This window comes from Eubalaena glacialis, chromosome 8 (genome assembly GCF_028564815.1).
Source record: "Eubalaena glacialis isolate mEubGla1 chromosome 8, mEubGla1.1.hap2.+ XY, whole genome shotgun sequence".
Taxonomy (NCBI): Eukaryota; Metazoa; Chordata; class Mammalia; order Artiodactyla; family Balaenidae; genus Eubalaena; species Eubalaena glacialis.
In genome coordinates, this window is record NC_083723.1 from 55,716,240 (window position 1) to 55,731,990 (window position 15,751).

Below are 15,751 nucleotides of genomic sequence, written 5' to 3' on the forward strand. Positions count from 1 at the left end.
ATTCAAAAAGACACATGCACTCCAATGTTCATTTCAGCACTATTTATGATAGCCAGGTCATGGAAGCAACCTAAATGCCCATCGACAGACGAATGGATAAAGAAGATGTGGTATATTTATACAATGGAATATTACTCAGCCATAAAAAGGAATGAAATTGGGTCATTTATAGAGATGTGGATGGACATAGAGACTGTCATACAGAGTGAAGTAAGTCAGAAAGAGAAAAACAAATATCGTATATTAACATATATGTGGAATCTAGAAAAATGGTACAGATGAACTGGTTTGCAAGGCAGAAATAGAGACACAATTGTAGAGAACAAACGTATGGACACCAACGGGGGAAGGCCGGTGGTGGGGGTGGTGGTGGGATGAATTGGGCGATTGGGATTGACATATATACACTAATATGTATAAAATAGATAACTAATAAGAACCTGCTGTATAAAAAAAATAATAAAACTAAATGCCTATACCAAGGGACAGGCAACGACTTGCAATGGTCTCTTTGAGCAGAAACTGAGGCAAATAATCCCAGTGCTTTTCTATTTCCCACTAAGTGCATTAATTTCTTTCTTTCTCTTGTCATTTAAGCCTTTTATTCCCCCTACCTTCTAAGCCTCATTCTCTCTTTTTCCCTATTAGTCTTCCTCACTTGGTCCAGCTACCTCTTTCACCTCTCTCCACACTCTGCTCTTTCTCTCTTGATCTCCTTATTTTTACTCTGTTCCTTCTCTCTTGATTTTTCTTCTTCTTCTTTTTCCAGGTCTTTTGGTCCATTCCTCAGTCCCTCCAGCAGGGTCTCAGAGAATGTGATTAGAAATGTATCTGCAAAGAGACACAAATGCAAAGCAAAAGCATTGAGTTCTAACTGAAGCAGGGATTTCTCAGCCTGGTTGTCATGGCACTCCACCAGAACTATAAAATTCTTCCAGATAAATATCAAAACATAATTTATTTTAATTTACCTTAATTTATAAAGTAATCAAATACTCTGAAAACTTTTTTTGAGAAAAAGTAGTAATAAAGAGGAAAGTGATCTTAAATCAAACATTGTATATCATAATTCTGGGGAAGTGTTAAGAGTCAATACCTTAAAAATATCCTATTTTGCCATACCTTGGAAAAATAATTTTAGTTCTTATATAATTGACAGACCATAAAATGATTTCCATGTAATTTTTCATGTAAAGACATTCCAAGTGCCCAGGCAGAAAACTCAAACTTTCAAAGGCATTTTGGAATAGCAGTATATTTTTTAAATTGTTTTTCATTATCAAACATGGCTCTAAAATTTAAAAAGTAGAATTCCAGGTCACTGAGGGTTTTGTACAGAATTTGCTAATATAAAAATAATTTTTTTCCTTTGAGCAAAATGCTGTTTCGTAAAAAAATTTGCTAATGTAAAATAAATATTTTCCGTTAAAATGGTATTTTCTTAAATGTATGCTTTTCTTGTATGCTCTACAATAAAGAAAAAAGATAAAGTCTTCCAAAAAATCTAAAGCCTGAATGCCAACTCATTTTTATGTTTTTAAAAATTAATAAAAGTAACATAAATCAAATAGACATTCCCCAAATGACATTCATTGATTGTGTAGTATTTTTGCTATTTTGTTAGCTTTCCTCTTCTGTGTCTTTTTCAACAAAGTTCTCTGGGAAATTGTGTCCTCTTGTGGTCACTGGCAAAAACAACAAGTTTTTGCAGGAAGAATCAATCCAAACAATGGAAATAGGATTTAAGGCTTCAGGAAAAGCCACTTGTGAAAAAGGAAATCCCTTGAAGTGAAGAGAGATGAAAGCTGTGAGTAATCAGAAAGGGAACTTTAGCTGGAAAAACACAGAATGTAAATCATTCAACTTATATTTAAATTGCTTGATCATCAGATGATTAAAAAGAAGAGAAAAAATGATTACTATGTAGGAAAATTGTGGCCATGATAAAAAGCCTCTATGAATAACTGTGTATTTCTTACATTATTTCTTCAGTCATTCCGGTAACTCTGAAATAAGTGAGAGCATATTTCAACAAGGTTAAGTGGCAGCAAAGCTGGGACACAAACTTTCTAGCATGCATACCCAATAAGGTAATAAAAGGGGTGGGGGGGAGACTCTTGAAGACTCTATACTTTTCCACACTCTGATTCTTCTCTCCCTACAAGTTTGGCATATTATGCCCCCTGATCCCATCCTAATTTTTACTGCAGAATGCCAGATACTTTAAAGATTAATGTTTATTTGCAAATTCGATTTGCTCATTTGAGGTGCTCTTGGCAACTCAATTTCTTGTGCTTTATACTTTTCATTTTATTTCTGGATTGAAAGCTTCAAATTTCATAATTTTAGATCCCTATTCTTAAAGAAATTCAGAAAGAGAAAGGTAGAATCAGTTAAATTCATGAATTAAACTGTCATTAAAAGAGAAAGAGAATGACCTCTTTAGGGCAAGGTGTACAAACATCCTTAAAGCTACCTGTGTCACTGAAAAAGAATCTGCTTTCACATAGAGTTATGCAAGTCACTCGTGCTGATAAAAATTTTATATTCCACTTTGATAAAATTCTCTCATTTAAATATCAAACTAAGCAATCCCTGTGAAGTGTTCAAAACAAGATGAAATCTAACATGTACAATCTCAACTGAGATGCACTCAAATGCAGCCTTTTCCAATCTGCGCCCCCTTCTGTGTGAATGTTCCTGTGCTTCATTCATGCAATCCAGAGAAATTATTTCGCAGAACTCTAAGCCAACAAACAGGTGGTAAGTCATCCAAAAACTGAGGAGAAACAGTAGGAACAGATTCAAGTGCTCGCCTTTTGTGCAAATCCCAACTCCAAAATGTACCAGCTTGCTAACATTCTATAGTGTATGTGTTTCTTTTCCTTCTCTAAAAGTATTTATAAATGTTGCTAGGAGAATGCCAGTGCCTATTCATACTGTAGGAATACAGATATGTACATACTTTTTGCATATGCTGAGTATGAGATTCCTAACTCTGTTATTTCTAACAGTATTCTTTTTTTCATATTTTAACACAGCACACATTCCTCAGGAAGGACTGTGAACATGCCAAGTTTGCAGTTTGAAAACAAAGCTCGTTTTGAATTATCCAAGTGCAAAAGAAAAACTGTTTTGTTTTCAGTTAATTTTTTAGGGCATTTATTTCAGAAGTAGATGAAATGATTTAATTCCAATGAATCCAGTATTCCCAAAGAAGGTAGTCTTCCACTGACGTCCTTTAAATCAGGCTGAGTTCAGCCCCAAAGGAAAATTCCTAAGACCCCTTTTAAAGAGCCTGAAATTAGGATTTTAGAACTAAGTAAGCTTTCATATGTTAAACCAAATATTGTGGAAGGTACCATTATCATTGCATATACAAAATATCAAGAATTATACTTGGCTCTTCAGCACATTAAAAAGAGAGTTTGCCTTTATTCTTGCCCCAGCAAGTGTGGATAAGAAATTTGTTACATAAAATGTTAGGTAGAATACAGATGGGACAATCAGGCCAGGAAATGTTGAAGTTTGCAAAGTAGGGAGCATCAAGCCTCATGTTTTGAGAGGTAATTCATTTGGCAAGCTACAACCTTCTGCTTCAATACTAACTTTTAAATACTCAAAACCCCTCATCCTCATTTTCCACCCCTTCGAAGAGTACAAGAGAAATTTTTTTTCCTCAGAACTAAAGTCATTCATTGTGACTCCATCAAGAAGATTCCGTGCCCGGGGTAGTTCTGCTTAGTTCATTCATTTTAAACCCTGTTTTAAGCATTCTTGCATCCATAGCATCGCCTCACTCCCGGGGATCCCTGTATTCAGTGGCCGGGAGCTCTTTATCCCCTAGAAGTTGAGTGCCCAGAGAAGGGCTGGGCTCACTTTAAACAGAACTAGTCTTAGAGATTGATGACTTTGCAAGTCGGGCTAACTAATGGCTGCTGCGCTGTTGTGGACTCGGTTTCTCCTCCAGCGTCTCCGTCCCGATTTCCATCCTCGTACCCCCGCCCCCAACTCCAATTCCCCTTGGGCAGGTAAGGTTTCCTTTACACTTTGCCCACACTTTCCTGTCTTGCTTACCCACAGCCACAAAGGAAAGAGTCCAATTATTTGATCTCTTTATTTTTGAGTATTCAGCTGAAGGGGAAAAAAACAAAATTAAGATTTGAGATTGATCTTTAAAAAAAAAACAAACTCACAGACATAGGTAAAGGTTGAAATTTTTCAAGAATCCTGCAGCGACGTTCAAATAAGAATTGTGGAATACTCTGCGATTCAGATTTACAAAAGATAAAAAGATGATTTCTGCCTATTCTCTAACTGCTTCCAAGAGATCAAATCCTATAGGCAGAAGATGCAATCACAGGAGTGAATTATCAGAGGGCGCTTTAAGAAGACCTGACTGTAAACGATTAAGTGGAGGTCAAGTAGAATCTGATTTTCAGACAGGCATTCATTTTAAAATATAGCAGCGACTCAAAAAGCAGGCAGGTTGGGACGCTGTGGTCATTGTCTATGAATATTTGTAAGAATAGTGATAGACAAACCCTGCAGGTCGCCCCTTCCATGAAAGCTTAGCCTTGTTCGCCCCCCGCGGAAGGGATTCTGCTTGCTCTCACTTCCCCTGGAAGGCTGAGCCCTTCAACCGGCCCCAGGCGCTCCAGACCCCGGGTTTCCGGGACCGGGACCGAAGCTGCGAGCCTCAGTGGGGCACAGCCACGTGGCCTGCCCGCGCGTCGCCTGAGCTCCCGCCTCCTCCTCCGGACACCGTGGGCCTCGACCCTCGGTCGGGCCCAGAAAGGGAAGCTTAGCTGAGTTAATTCCCGGCTTAGAGTCCAAACCGTGGAGAGCGTGAGCAGACCTCGGCCTGAGCAGGGTACCCGAGCACAGGGCACGCAACTTCCGCACCCCCAAATCTGCCCCGAAAACTACTGCGTTTCACCTCTGGTTTGCTTTGCAACTTAAAGAATGAACATGAAACGGTTATTCTCTGCCAACTCGTTCCATAAAGGAAAAAAAAAATCTAGCATTGCAAAGATGGGGTTCTCTTCCACGGCAGCGTCCCTTCCTTTCCAGCTCACCAACTTTTCTTGCTTCCGACTTGACAGAATCTGCATTAACACCCTCTTCGGGGCTCTTCATTGTGACTTATTAGATAGAAACGCTTAAAATGTCAGTGTCCAAACGATTGGAATGCGTTTGGGGCGCGCGGAACAGGCTCACTGGACCTCCTAGGAGTGGGGAGTGGGGTGGGGAAGGGGGCTCTCGCAACCATCAGCCCCGCGTGTCCAGGCAATGTTGAGCCCCCATCTCACTCTCTCAGAGCCGACCTTTAGAGGTCACAATGCAGGGCCTTATCTGGGAGTGGGGTGGGGATGAAACGGCCACAGGGACTCCACCTTGGGCTAGCAGCACAGGCAATCAGGGCCGCGGCGAAGACCCCGCGTTGCCCCACTCCGGCCCTGCTGCCTTCTCCAAGGACAGGACTGCCTTCCGCGGGAGAATGAACGTCTGCCTCTTTCTAGCACCTTCGGAGGTGTAGTCCTTTGGGTGTTGGGAAACGTCAGATTGAGACACTGTGGAGGGAACAGAAAGGCCCAGATGCTTCTCCAGGAAGGGTGAGAGAATAGGCCGGGGCGCAGTTCTGCAGTCCCCTGCTCGGCCACGTCTTCAGAAACGCCCACGACCTCAGGACCAGCCACGGTGGTTTGGCCCTTGGGACTCGAGGGGCCCGTCTACCTGACCATCGGGTGGGCTCCGCCGTTGCCGGTATTCTTGCCAGTCCCCCCCGCCCCAGCCGTCCCAAATCGCGCCACGGACCTAGAGGGTACTGAGGCGAGATGAGACTTCACCCACTGCGTAGAAGCTGTTGCCGCCGCTGCTGTCACAGCCACTCCGGGAGGGGCCGACAAGGCGGCGGGAATGGTACCCTCCGGCCGCTTCCCCAGGCTGCGCTCGGGTGCGGGGGCGCGGCCCGTTTGCTCCGGCGCGGAAGGAAATCGCCCCGCGCCCGCGGGAAGAGGGTGGCGGGGAGGGAAGGGGGAGGGCAGCAAGGAGGCGGGCAGAGGGGCCGGCCGCCTGGGCCAGGTCGTTTTTGAATGGTTTGGGAGGACGAATTGTTAGACCCCGAGGAACGGGGGTGGGGACGGAGAAGGGGGGCTGGAAAGCGGAAACTTTCCTATAAAACTTCGAAAAGTCCCTCCTCCCCACGTCAGGCCAATGACACTGCTGCCCCCAAACTTTCGGTCTGCACGGAGGTATAAGAGCCTCCAAGTCTGCAGCTTTCGCCCAACTCCCAGACACCTCGCGGGCTCGCCGGCACCGGCAGCGTTTCCAGGAGGCCGAGCCGGGTGTGCGTGCGGCCGTTGGGCGCCTTCTTTTTGGACCTCGGGGCCATCCACACCGTCCCCTCCCCCTCCCGCCTCCCTCCCCGCCTCCCCCGCGCGCCCTCCCCGCGGAGATCCTCCCTGTCCCTCCTCCCGCTCCCTCCTCCGCGGTCCGCACCGCCCGGGCCGGCGCCGCGCGCGAGGGAAGCTGGCGGGCTGAGGCGCCAGGCTCTCCTCCTCTTCCCCGGGCCGCCCTTCTGCCCCGGGCCTGCGAGGCCGCGCGTTGCCGCCCGAGAGATGATGCAGGACGTGTCCAGCTCGCCAGTCTCGCCGGCCGACGACAGCCTGAGCAACAGCGAGGAGGAGCCGGACCGGCAGCAGCCGCCGAGCGGCAAGCGCGGGGGGCGCAAGCGGCGCAGCAGCCGGCGCAGCGCTGGGGGCGGCGCGGGGCCCGGTGGGGCCGCGGGCGGGGGCGTCGGAGGCGGCGAGGAGCCTGGCAGCCCAGCCCAAGGCAAGCGCGGCAAGAAGTCTGCGGGCTGCGGCGGCGGCGGCGGCGGCGGCGGCGGCGGCGGCGGCGGCGGCGGCGGCGGCGGCGGCGGCAGCAGCAGCGGCGGCGGGAGTCCGCAGTCCTACGAGGAGCTGCAGACGCAGCGGGTCATGGCCAACGTGCGGGAGCGCCAGCGCACGCAGTCGCTGAACGAGGCGTTCGCCGCGCTGCGGAAGATCATCCCCACGCTGCCTTCGGACAAGCTGAGCAAGATCCAGACCCTCAAGTTGGCGGCCAGGTATATCGACTTCCTCTACCAGGTCCTACAGAGCGACGAGCTGGACTCCAAGATGGCAAGCTGCAGCTATGTGGCCCACGAGCGGCTCAGTTACGCCTTCTCGGTCTGGAGGATGGAGGGGGCCTGGTCCATGTCCGCGTCCCACTAGCAGGCGGAGCTCCCCACCCCCTCTGCAGGGCCGGAGACCTAGGTAAGGACCCGGCGCCTCTGCGCCCCTTCGCCGCTCAGGTGGCAGACCAACTGACGGCCGGGCCGCGGCTCCCTGTCCGCCTCGCCTTCCTCCCCGTCTCCTACTCCCCTCTCAGCCTTCTCACCCCACCTGGCACCGCCACCTCATCTCCCGAGCGTCCCTGGAAGGCAGCTTAGTCCCCGCTAGGGAGAGAGGGATGCGCCCTTGTGAGGGGTGTGCGTGTGCGTGAGTGCGCGTGACAGACAGGAGGAAGACTGAGAAAGAGTCGAGGGTCATGGATAAGGACAGTCTTGCCAGCGCCTCCCTTTCTTTTGGCTTTAAGTTTTCGTTCTTAAAACAAATGTTTCCAAATTCTACCTCCTCCTCCTTTCCGCCCACCCACTTCCTCTTGCCCTTGGGCTGAAATCCTTCCAGGTTGTTCAGCGTAATTTCTCCGTGGTGGTGATAAGAACAGTGCTCACTAGTCTTAGAAAACAGCCACAGAGACCTAAACAATAACCAACTTTCCCCCCTCTGGGTTTTTGCAGATGTCATTGCTTCCAGAGAAGGAGAAAATGGACAGTCTAGAGACTCTGGAGCTGGATAATTAAAAATAAATATATATGCCAAAGGTTTTCTTGGAAATTAGAAGAGCAGGATCCAAATTCAAAGAAACAGGGCGTGGGGCGCACTTTTAAAAGAGAAAGCGAGACAGGCCCGTGGACAGTGATTCCCGGACGGGCAGCGGCACCATCCTCACACCTCTACATTCTGATAGAAGTCTGAACAGTTTGTTTGTGTTCCTTTTTTTTTTTTTTTGACGAAGAATGTTTTTATTTTTATTTTTTCATGCATGCATTCTCAAGAGGTCGTGCCAATCAGCCACTGAAAGGAAAGGCATCATTATGGACTTTTCTCCATTTTAAAATGGTAACAATCAGAGGAATTTTAAGAACACCTCTAGAAATAAAAATACTGGGATCAAACTGACTTGCAAAATCACAGTCAGTTAATTCCTTTTTTCATTCTTCCTCTGAGGGAAAAAAAAAAACTTAAAATACAAAAACAACATTCTATTTATTTATTGATGACCCATGGTAAAATGCAAATAGATCCGGTGTCTAAATGCATTCATATTTTTATGATTGTTTTGTAAATATCTTTGTATATTATTTTTCTGCAATAAATAAATATGGTTGAAAATTGTCAGAACCTTAAAGTTTGGTCTATATTTTTAAAGGATTAAGTTGGAGGTAAAAACCTGCTTGTTTAACTCTGGAGACACCCAGGAGGGTGAGGGAGCACTAATATAAACAAAGCAGTGAAAAACTCAAAACTAGTTACTGACAGGTACAGGCACGTTATTTAGAAAGACAGCTTTATCATTATTCCTGTTGGGTGTTCAGTGGACTTAGCATCTCCCCTTCATCTCTTATCAGGTCCCCAGACAGCAAAAACTTAATAGTTATTCACCTCTCTTGCTTATATTTTGAGAAGGCAGCTGTAAAACAGTTAAATGCAAATAAGCACTACGAACTCAGCACTATTTTCTCTTTGTTTTTGTCATGATTTCTACTCTTTATGAGGATTTTTAAATAACAGGTTTATTTCAGTGAAGGGATGCATAAAGTGTTATCAAAATTACCTATCTATACACACATATAAATGAATACAAATGTATAGAAAATAAAGTTTAATTTGGCATGACAGAGAATTCCATTTATAAAGTAATTCGCTTAACTCTTCTTTCATGAATGAGAATGACATTTAACGTCAAGTTTGCTAAGAAGACAAGCCAAAGTTAAGTATATTTTCCCATGTTGATGTTGTCCATTTGGGAAGCATGCTCCTTCTTTATATGTAAAGTACATACAGCTATGGAGTAGAACACAATAAAGAACCTGAATTTTCAGTATCTTTGGTAACTATTGGAACAGTTACAGTTTTAAATGCTATAGCTATTCATTTTCTGGTCAGTTCATAAGCAAATATATTTTATCCAAAATTACACAGAATTTTTCCCTGGTTACTTACATGTATACAAAATCTGATTTAGTTAAGTAAAGGAGTAACAGGGACAAATGTTGCTTGATTTTTAATTTCATTCTGGTTATTTCTGGGCCAGAAAAATACTGGCTTTTATAATGAAAAACATTAGAAATAGTGACTTTGTATCCCTAAGTTCTTAACTTTTGTATCCAGTTTATCGCCTTCAAGTATAATTAGGGATGCTTTCAAACTGGCAAAAAATTTTGCTGCCTAATTCAAATAATGACTGTGGCAAATAAATGCATGAATCCAAACAGATAGTGTTTGCTCAGCTCAGGTTGAGGTTATTATATTGCCTGAAGGTTTTTTCCCCCTCTCCACACATCATAGAATGCTGACATAACAATATTGTAAATTTATTATTGTGAGTATTTTAGACCATGTTTTACAATAAGGAGCCTGTAGAATTTACTTATATTAAAAGATTAGTGAAAGCTTAGGGAAATAATTTTTTAGATTCTGATAGTCCTTTACAAAATAACAAGACGGAAACTGATTTTTTGTGGAGTGTGCGTGTGTGTGTGTGTGTGTGTGTGTGTGTGTGTAGAGCAGAAATGTAAAGGGTGCCCTAGAAGGATGAGGGAGATCATCAAGATGGTAATTCTCTCTTTTGTGTGTGTCATTGAACCACCTCCATTTTCTAAATTGTTCATGGAGGAATCTTGTTACTAGCTTGGCCTGACTATTTGATATTTCAGATTTCTTGATGTACATCAGAATGGAGCTGACCATCCTTGCTGAGAAGGTAATTTCTATCTTAACCTCTGATGATGTAGAAACTAGAAGTTTCAAAAAAGGTAGCCTTCCATTTGCCTTTTTTTTTCTTTGTGTGTGTGTGCATGTGTGTGTGTGTGTGTGTTGTTCTCTCCACTTTTCACATAAGAGAAAAGACTTGGAAGAAAATCAAATGCCACATTTATGTTGAGTAATACTAAATACTAAACTGAAGGTAATATTTTCCCCGAGATTTTCAGATAAATAAATGAATGAAAGAAAGGTGGTGAATAGTTTTACTTTGAATGAGAAGGATTCATGGTGGAAAATATTAACTATTAGAATACAATTTTCAGCTTGCCAGACTATATGTGTATTCCCAACCTTCCCCACCCCATACACACCACAGTGCCAGTTCTTTTTTAGAATAGAAATGAAGCACCTGTGTTTCTATCAATATTTCCTATTTTCATTTTATTTCATTTTATTTTTCCTACCTATTGTTATTTAAAGGACATTTAGGATGAATTACCTCTGTTTCAGAAGTGAGAATTTAATACGATTTCTGGACCCGGGAGTCTTTACCCTTCAGCCAGAATGTATTCACTGAAGGGAAAGTATTGTATTAAATTGTCTTGGGTGAATTCTAAACAATTGAATGTTTCCTTTACTGTGCACATAATTTTTTAATCTTGCTTTTAATTTCGTTGGATTGACAGCCTTCAGTCATAAAGCAGTAAATTTTTGTTCCCATTACACACATTTCCCCTCTTTGTGCACACACTTGCTAACAAGCACATGCACAGATGATAATTCATGCACAGTTGCAGGTACCCTCCCCAAAGTGGAACATATTAATAAAATAACGTCAAAGAGCAGGAACTCACACAACGTGTGTACTTGTCCCCCACACTCAGCAACCGACACAAGCTTCTTGCTCCTTCGGTCCTCAGGCTCATATTCATAATGGAGCTTTTTAAGGGACATTTGGCCTCTTGCAAAAAAGTAGAGCATTTTGCACATTCCACGGTTTGGCAGACTCAGAGCTGGTTATTTTCTCTAGACCGGTATCAAGTTCTTCTCAGGCATATGATTTCACTTGAAGTCCTGCCCAGGAATCCTTCAAAGTGAGCGTTTGTCCCGCTCTCATGATGTCAGGCGGTTTTCCCTGCATCTGTAATTTGAAGAAAAACAAACCAACCTGCGGGGAACAAACGCCACGGAAACCCAAACAGAACTCCGTGGGGAGCGGGAGTCTCACCTGCGGCGAGCGCGGGAGGGGGCGCGAGCCCGGGCTCCCCTGCGTGGGTGGCGGGCGGCCGCACGGTGGGGAGAGTGACCGTGTCCGTGGCCTCCTGGGACAGCGCGGACGGCCCCAGCCCCGGGCCCAGCGTCAGGCCGCTGCGCGGAGGAGGCGGCTCCAACTGTCAGCGGTAGCAGGGGCAGCAGCAGCAAGAGAGTCAGGCAAAGGCCCAACCTCATATTTCCAGAGACAGGACCGCATTAGCGACAAACAGGGGTCGGGACAGGGATCCACGCGGGCCACTTTTCCAGAATTTTCTACTGGTGTGTCGTAAAGCGTGTCCCACCCCCAGCAGCGGCGACTGTGGAAGGAAAGTGTATCGGCAAAGTGGAAGGAGAAATAGGTTTCCTCATAATTTCTGAAAGCGGATCACCCCACTATTTGCCAGGCACCTCGAAAATGCAAACAGGATTATGAATGATCCTTACTTACTGAACAGCAAAAGATAGACCTAGTAAACAGGGCACGGGATACATTTTTCCATTCGCTTTTGTCCCAAGACCCCAGGATGTGAGCCCACTTAATATTCTTAGCAAATCAAAGCACGTGTCCTTTGAAGAAGGTGTGTAATTGGAGTTTAAGGCATGTATGGAATTCCCAGATGTCCATAAAGTAAGAAGGAGCATGTGGCAGGTCACTGGAAACTGGGGCAGGTTAAAATCACTGGCACAAAATTCCGCCTTTTATATTCTCTTTTATAAGGACCACGGAGATAAGCCTTGGGGAAAGGATGGGACGGGATCATAATGAATATCCAGCTTCTCGTATCAGAGTCACAGTAACCATGGTAAAAAGCACATGGTCAGAAAACCTCAAAGAAAACACTCAATTATAGCCGGGATTTCGTGGGCGCCCTGCAATGAGATCGTTTGGGGTTTGCTGCAGCGAGGGCCTCCAACTGCCTGCCGTCTTTCTTGTTTACGTGGACTATTTTCTTTTCCCTCTATTTTTTTTTTCCCCCTCTCAAGTTTGTGGATGTGTCTTCGTACTTATGCGTGCGATTTAGGCTGAAGCCAGAGAAACAAAATTCCAGATTAGGAAAAGAAAAAGCAATTCTAAAAACATTCATCCTAGAAGGCAGCCTTCTTGGGGGAGGGGAGATTGCGAGCAAGTGAAATTAAGTTTCTGTAAAACATGCAGTTTAAACATCTACCAGAGAGAGCGAAAAGACGATCATCAAAATCAGCTGCTCCCTATTACTCATTCCACTGAGGTATATATGGATGTGTATGAGAGGGTCGGATCTAAGCGCGAGTTTGCCTGCTGCTTATTAGGCAGGTTTCTTTGTTTGTTTGTTTTTGTTTTGTTTGTTTTTGGTCTAAAGCCAGAATCGAAGGAAATAGGAGTTTTCTCCTTGGGTTCAAGATGGTGCCCTGTCTCACCTGCACAGTGGAACCAGAGGCGGGAGACGCAAGGATCGGGGGGTCTGCGGAAGAGACTGGCCCTGGCAAAGGTTGGCGCTGGGAAGCGGGCGATGTGGGACCATCTGGGGATGGGGGTCCCAGCGAAAGGGGCTGGAACAAAGCGTGCCACAGACCCCACCAGTGAGGCAGGCGGGGAGGGGGAAAGGGACGCGCCTGGGATGACGTGAGTGTGACAAGTGAAAAGTTAAGCAGGTACCTGAAGGAAGTTTATCTTGCCCAGATGTTAGGGCTTTTATGAAATGTCACGTGAAGAGAACAGATGTACAACTTGCAAATGGGGACACGCCTGTAAATACAAGGGAGGCAAATGCTTGGAGGGAAAATCCAGGCATAAATCATCAACCTCCTTCTCTAGATATCTATTTTCTCCTTTAAATATTTGCTTCCGGAAAGGGAAGACACATCCTAAGTGCGTCTTCCAGAAGTCACGATCCAATCTTCTGGGCAGCACTCCCCCCATCACCCCCCCCCCGCCCCCCATCCTCTAGGTGTCTTGGGTGTGGATGGTTTGGATGGAGGGCAAATTTCTTTCCTGCTCGTGTTTTCTTTCTTCACATTCCCCATCCCCCACGTTACTCTCTTGGCTTCTCAAAGACGTTTGATCCTGAGAAACATATCGGATCTCGGTTTGGAAAAGCTGAAACTAATCAATTGCCTTTTTGAAGGGGTAGAGAGTGATAAGAAGACCGAAGGAATGCCAGGCCTGACAGACCCTAAACCTCCAAGATGCTTGGATGGGCTGAAAGATGAGCGGGTGATCCCTCCCTCCTGGGGCGGGATCCAGAGCTCTGGGGATCCCTGCTGCCGACAGGGTAGGGATTTCACCAAGTTAAATTATTGGTTTGGTTGGAAGGATTTTTTTTTTTTTAATGACTTGTACAGATAGGGCTTTTTTTTTTTTTTTTTTTTTTTTACCCTACATGCAAGAAGGAAGTTCAGTTTATAAACAAAATTAAAATGAATTAGCAGTTGCCCAGTTGTGGAACAGTCTAATTCCTTTCTCTGTATTTAAGAGAGATGTTCATAGATGTTATTGTGAATATTACCATGTGGCACAGGCTTGGGTCTCTGCCCATGTTAAGGTTTTAAATATTTGTCGACAGTAACTTTAAGGTTGTACATTAAATGAACTGTGCTGTGGCTCTTCATTTAAATGCAACACTATTCCTAAGTCTTTGTTAAATTGACATTGCACCTGGCTTACAGTTATTACATAGCCACCCATTCAGCTTTCTTCTTTAAACAAAAATTAAAAGTTGGAGTATTTTTTCCACAATATTAAATGTAAATTTACTGTCAGAATTTACCTTATTCCTTTTTGGATTTCCAAAGGTGTGGTCAGAATTGAAATAGATCCAAAGTGATCACATTAGCTTTAAGGGTTGACAGTTTTTAAAATGCACAAGACCAGATAAACAGACATACCTTTTCTCTCTATAGCATTTAATCTAAATACCCATCTAGCCATCCCTGGAGGAACTTAACCTTGACTTACCACCTGTGGGTGCATAACATATCTGGTGATAGCCCCCAAAGTGCCCTGGACAAAGATCTCAGATCCTGACCCTCTGGATTTGCCCAGCCTTGATGAATGTTGGGTTGGACCCCAACTTGCTGACTCTGCTATGTAAAGCTTTCCTCTGAGGCTTCCAGAACTCCATTTCTAAACATAGTACTGGACAAAACAGTCCACATTTCTTTTCCTCTTTTGTTCCTGAAACTTTACACCAATCAAAGAATTGTTACTATTGTTGAAAGCCAACATGCAGCAAACACAGACCTTCTCAGTCCTGCAAGCTTAGCAATGACAATGAATCCTTCAGAGAGGTCTGCTGATGCACCCCTAAATCAGTGTTGCGTTCCTGGGGCAGAACCCTACCTTCCAGAGCAGCATTCTTTACAATGTTCTTAAAGCCCTTTTTCACATCATGGAAGAAGGAAATTTCAGTTAGCCTCTTGCTAAGGTTGCCTCTCACCTCATTCCTCCCTGACTCCTCTTGCTACCCACCCCATCAACACACACCTTTTAAAACTTCTAACTTTGTAACGTATAAAAGAGACTTGGAGCAGAGAATCCTTCCTCTTCCTTTTCTCCAGGCCCCGACTGAGTGAAACTTAAAACACATCTCATAGATCAGTTTTCCTTCTCTGAAGTTAGGCAAGTCCACGACCCGGATTTTCAAATGGCCCAGGCTGGAGTCTGCAATATTTAATCCAGTCAGCTATTAAATGTCCTCCGGCTAAATCAAGAGTATAAGGATCCTTACCGGGATAATGATACCAAGAGCAGTTTGGTGAAGGAAAGGGGGGCTGGGAGGGGGCAGAAGACTCCAGGGATCCTTTGATTTGGAAAATCCTGTTTTTAGAACTCCTGTCAGAGTAATAACAAAGAAACATGAAAGAACAACTCTTTGTTCCAGGATATGGTTTTAATGAAATACTACTACCACGCGCGCGCGCGCGCGCGCACACACACACACACACACACACACACACACACACACACAAATCTACTATTAATAACTGCTTCTGAGACTCCGCTTTTCCTTTACCTATTAGGGAGCAGGAGGCTCTGTAACGTGATCCCCTCTCCCCCTTCTCCCGCTGCCTCCTTTCCTCCCCAATTAAGCCAAAGTGGTTGCTCTGGTGAGTCCCGGCCCCCGCAGATAACCGTGGACTGCTGCCCTCTGCATCCCGACTCTGGTCCCTTCTATTAGCAAAGCCAGGCCCCCGGGGACTTAACTACGAGGGCTTCGCCTTCTCCCTTCCGAAAGCGGGCCCCCGCACTTTGGGAACAAGTTCTCCTGGTCCCTGGCTGGAAGCCTTGTTAGGACCCCAACACTTGTGACATCAAGGGGATGGCGTGCCCCAAATCTGCCTGCCTTGGCTCCCAGCTGACCCTGCCCGGAGCTTTTTTTGTTGATTTAAAACACCCGGAGGGACTGCAGCTAATAGAGCAAATGGGGCTGGGGGGAGGGGAGGGG

General features: G+C 45.1%; 1 protein-coding gene across 1 annotated transcript; it reads left to right on the plus strand.

Annotated features, from left to right (window-relative positions):
- Positions 1 to 6,304: 6,304 nt before the first annotated feature.
- Positions 6,305 to 8,365, plus strand: TWIST1 (twist family bHLH transcription factor 1). Its single transcript, XM_061197713.1, has 2 exons — positions 6,305 to 7,298; positions 7,826 to 8,365. Exon 1 carries the CDS (start codon positions 6,621 to 6,623, stop codon positions 7,254 to 7,256), a length of 636 nt encoding a protein of 211 aa, XP_061053696.1. The 5' UTR covers positions 6,305 to 6,620; the 3' UTR covers positions 7,257 to 7,298; positions 7,826 to 8,365.
- Positions 8,366 to 15,751: the final 7,386 nt, after the last annotated feature.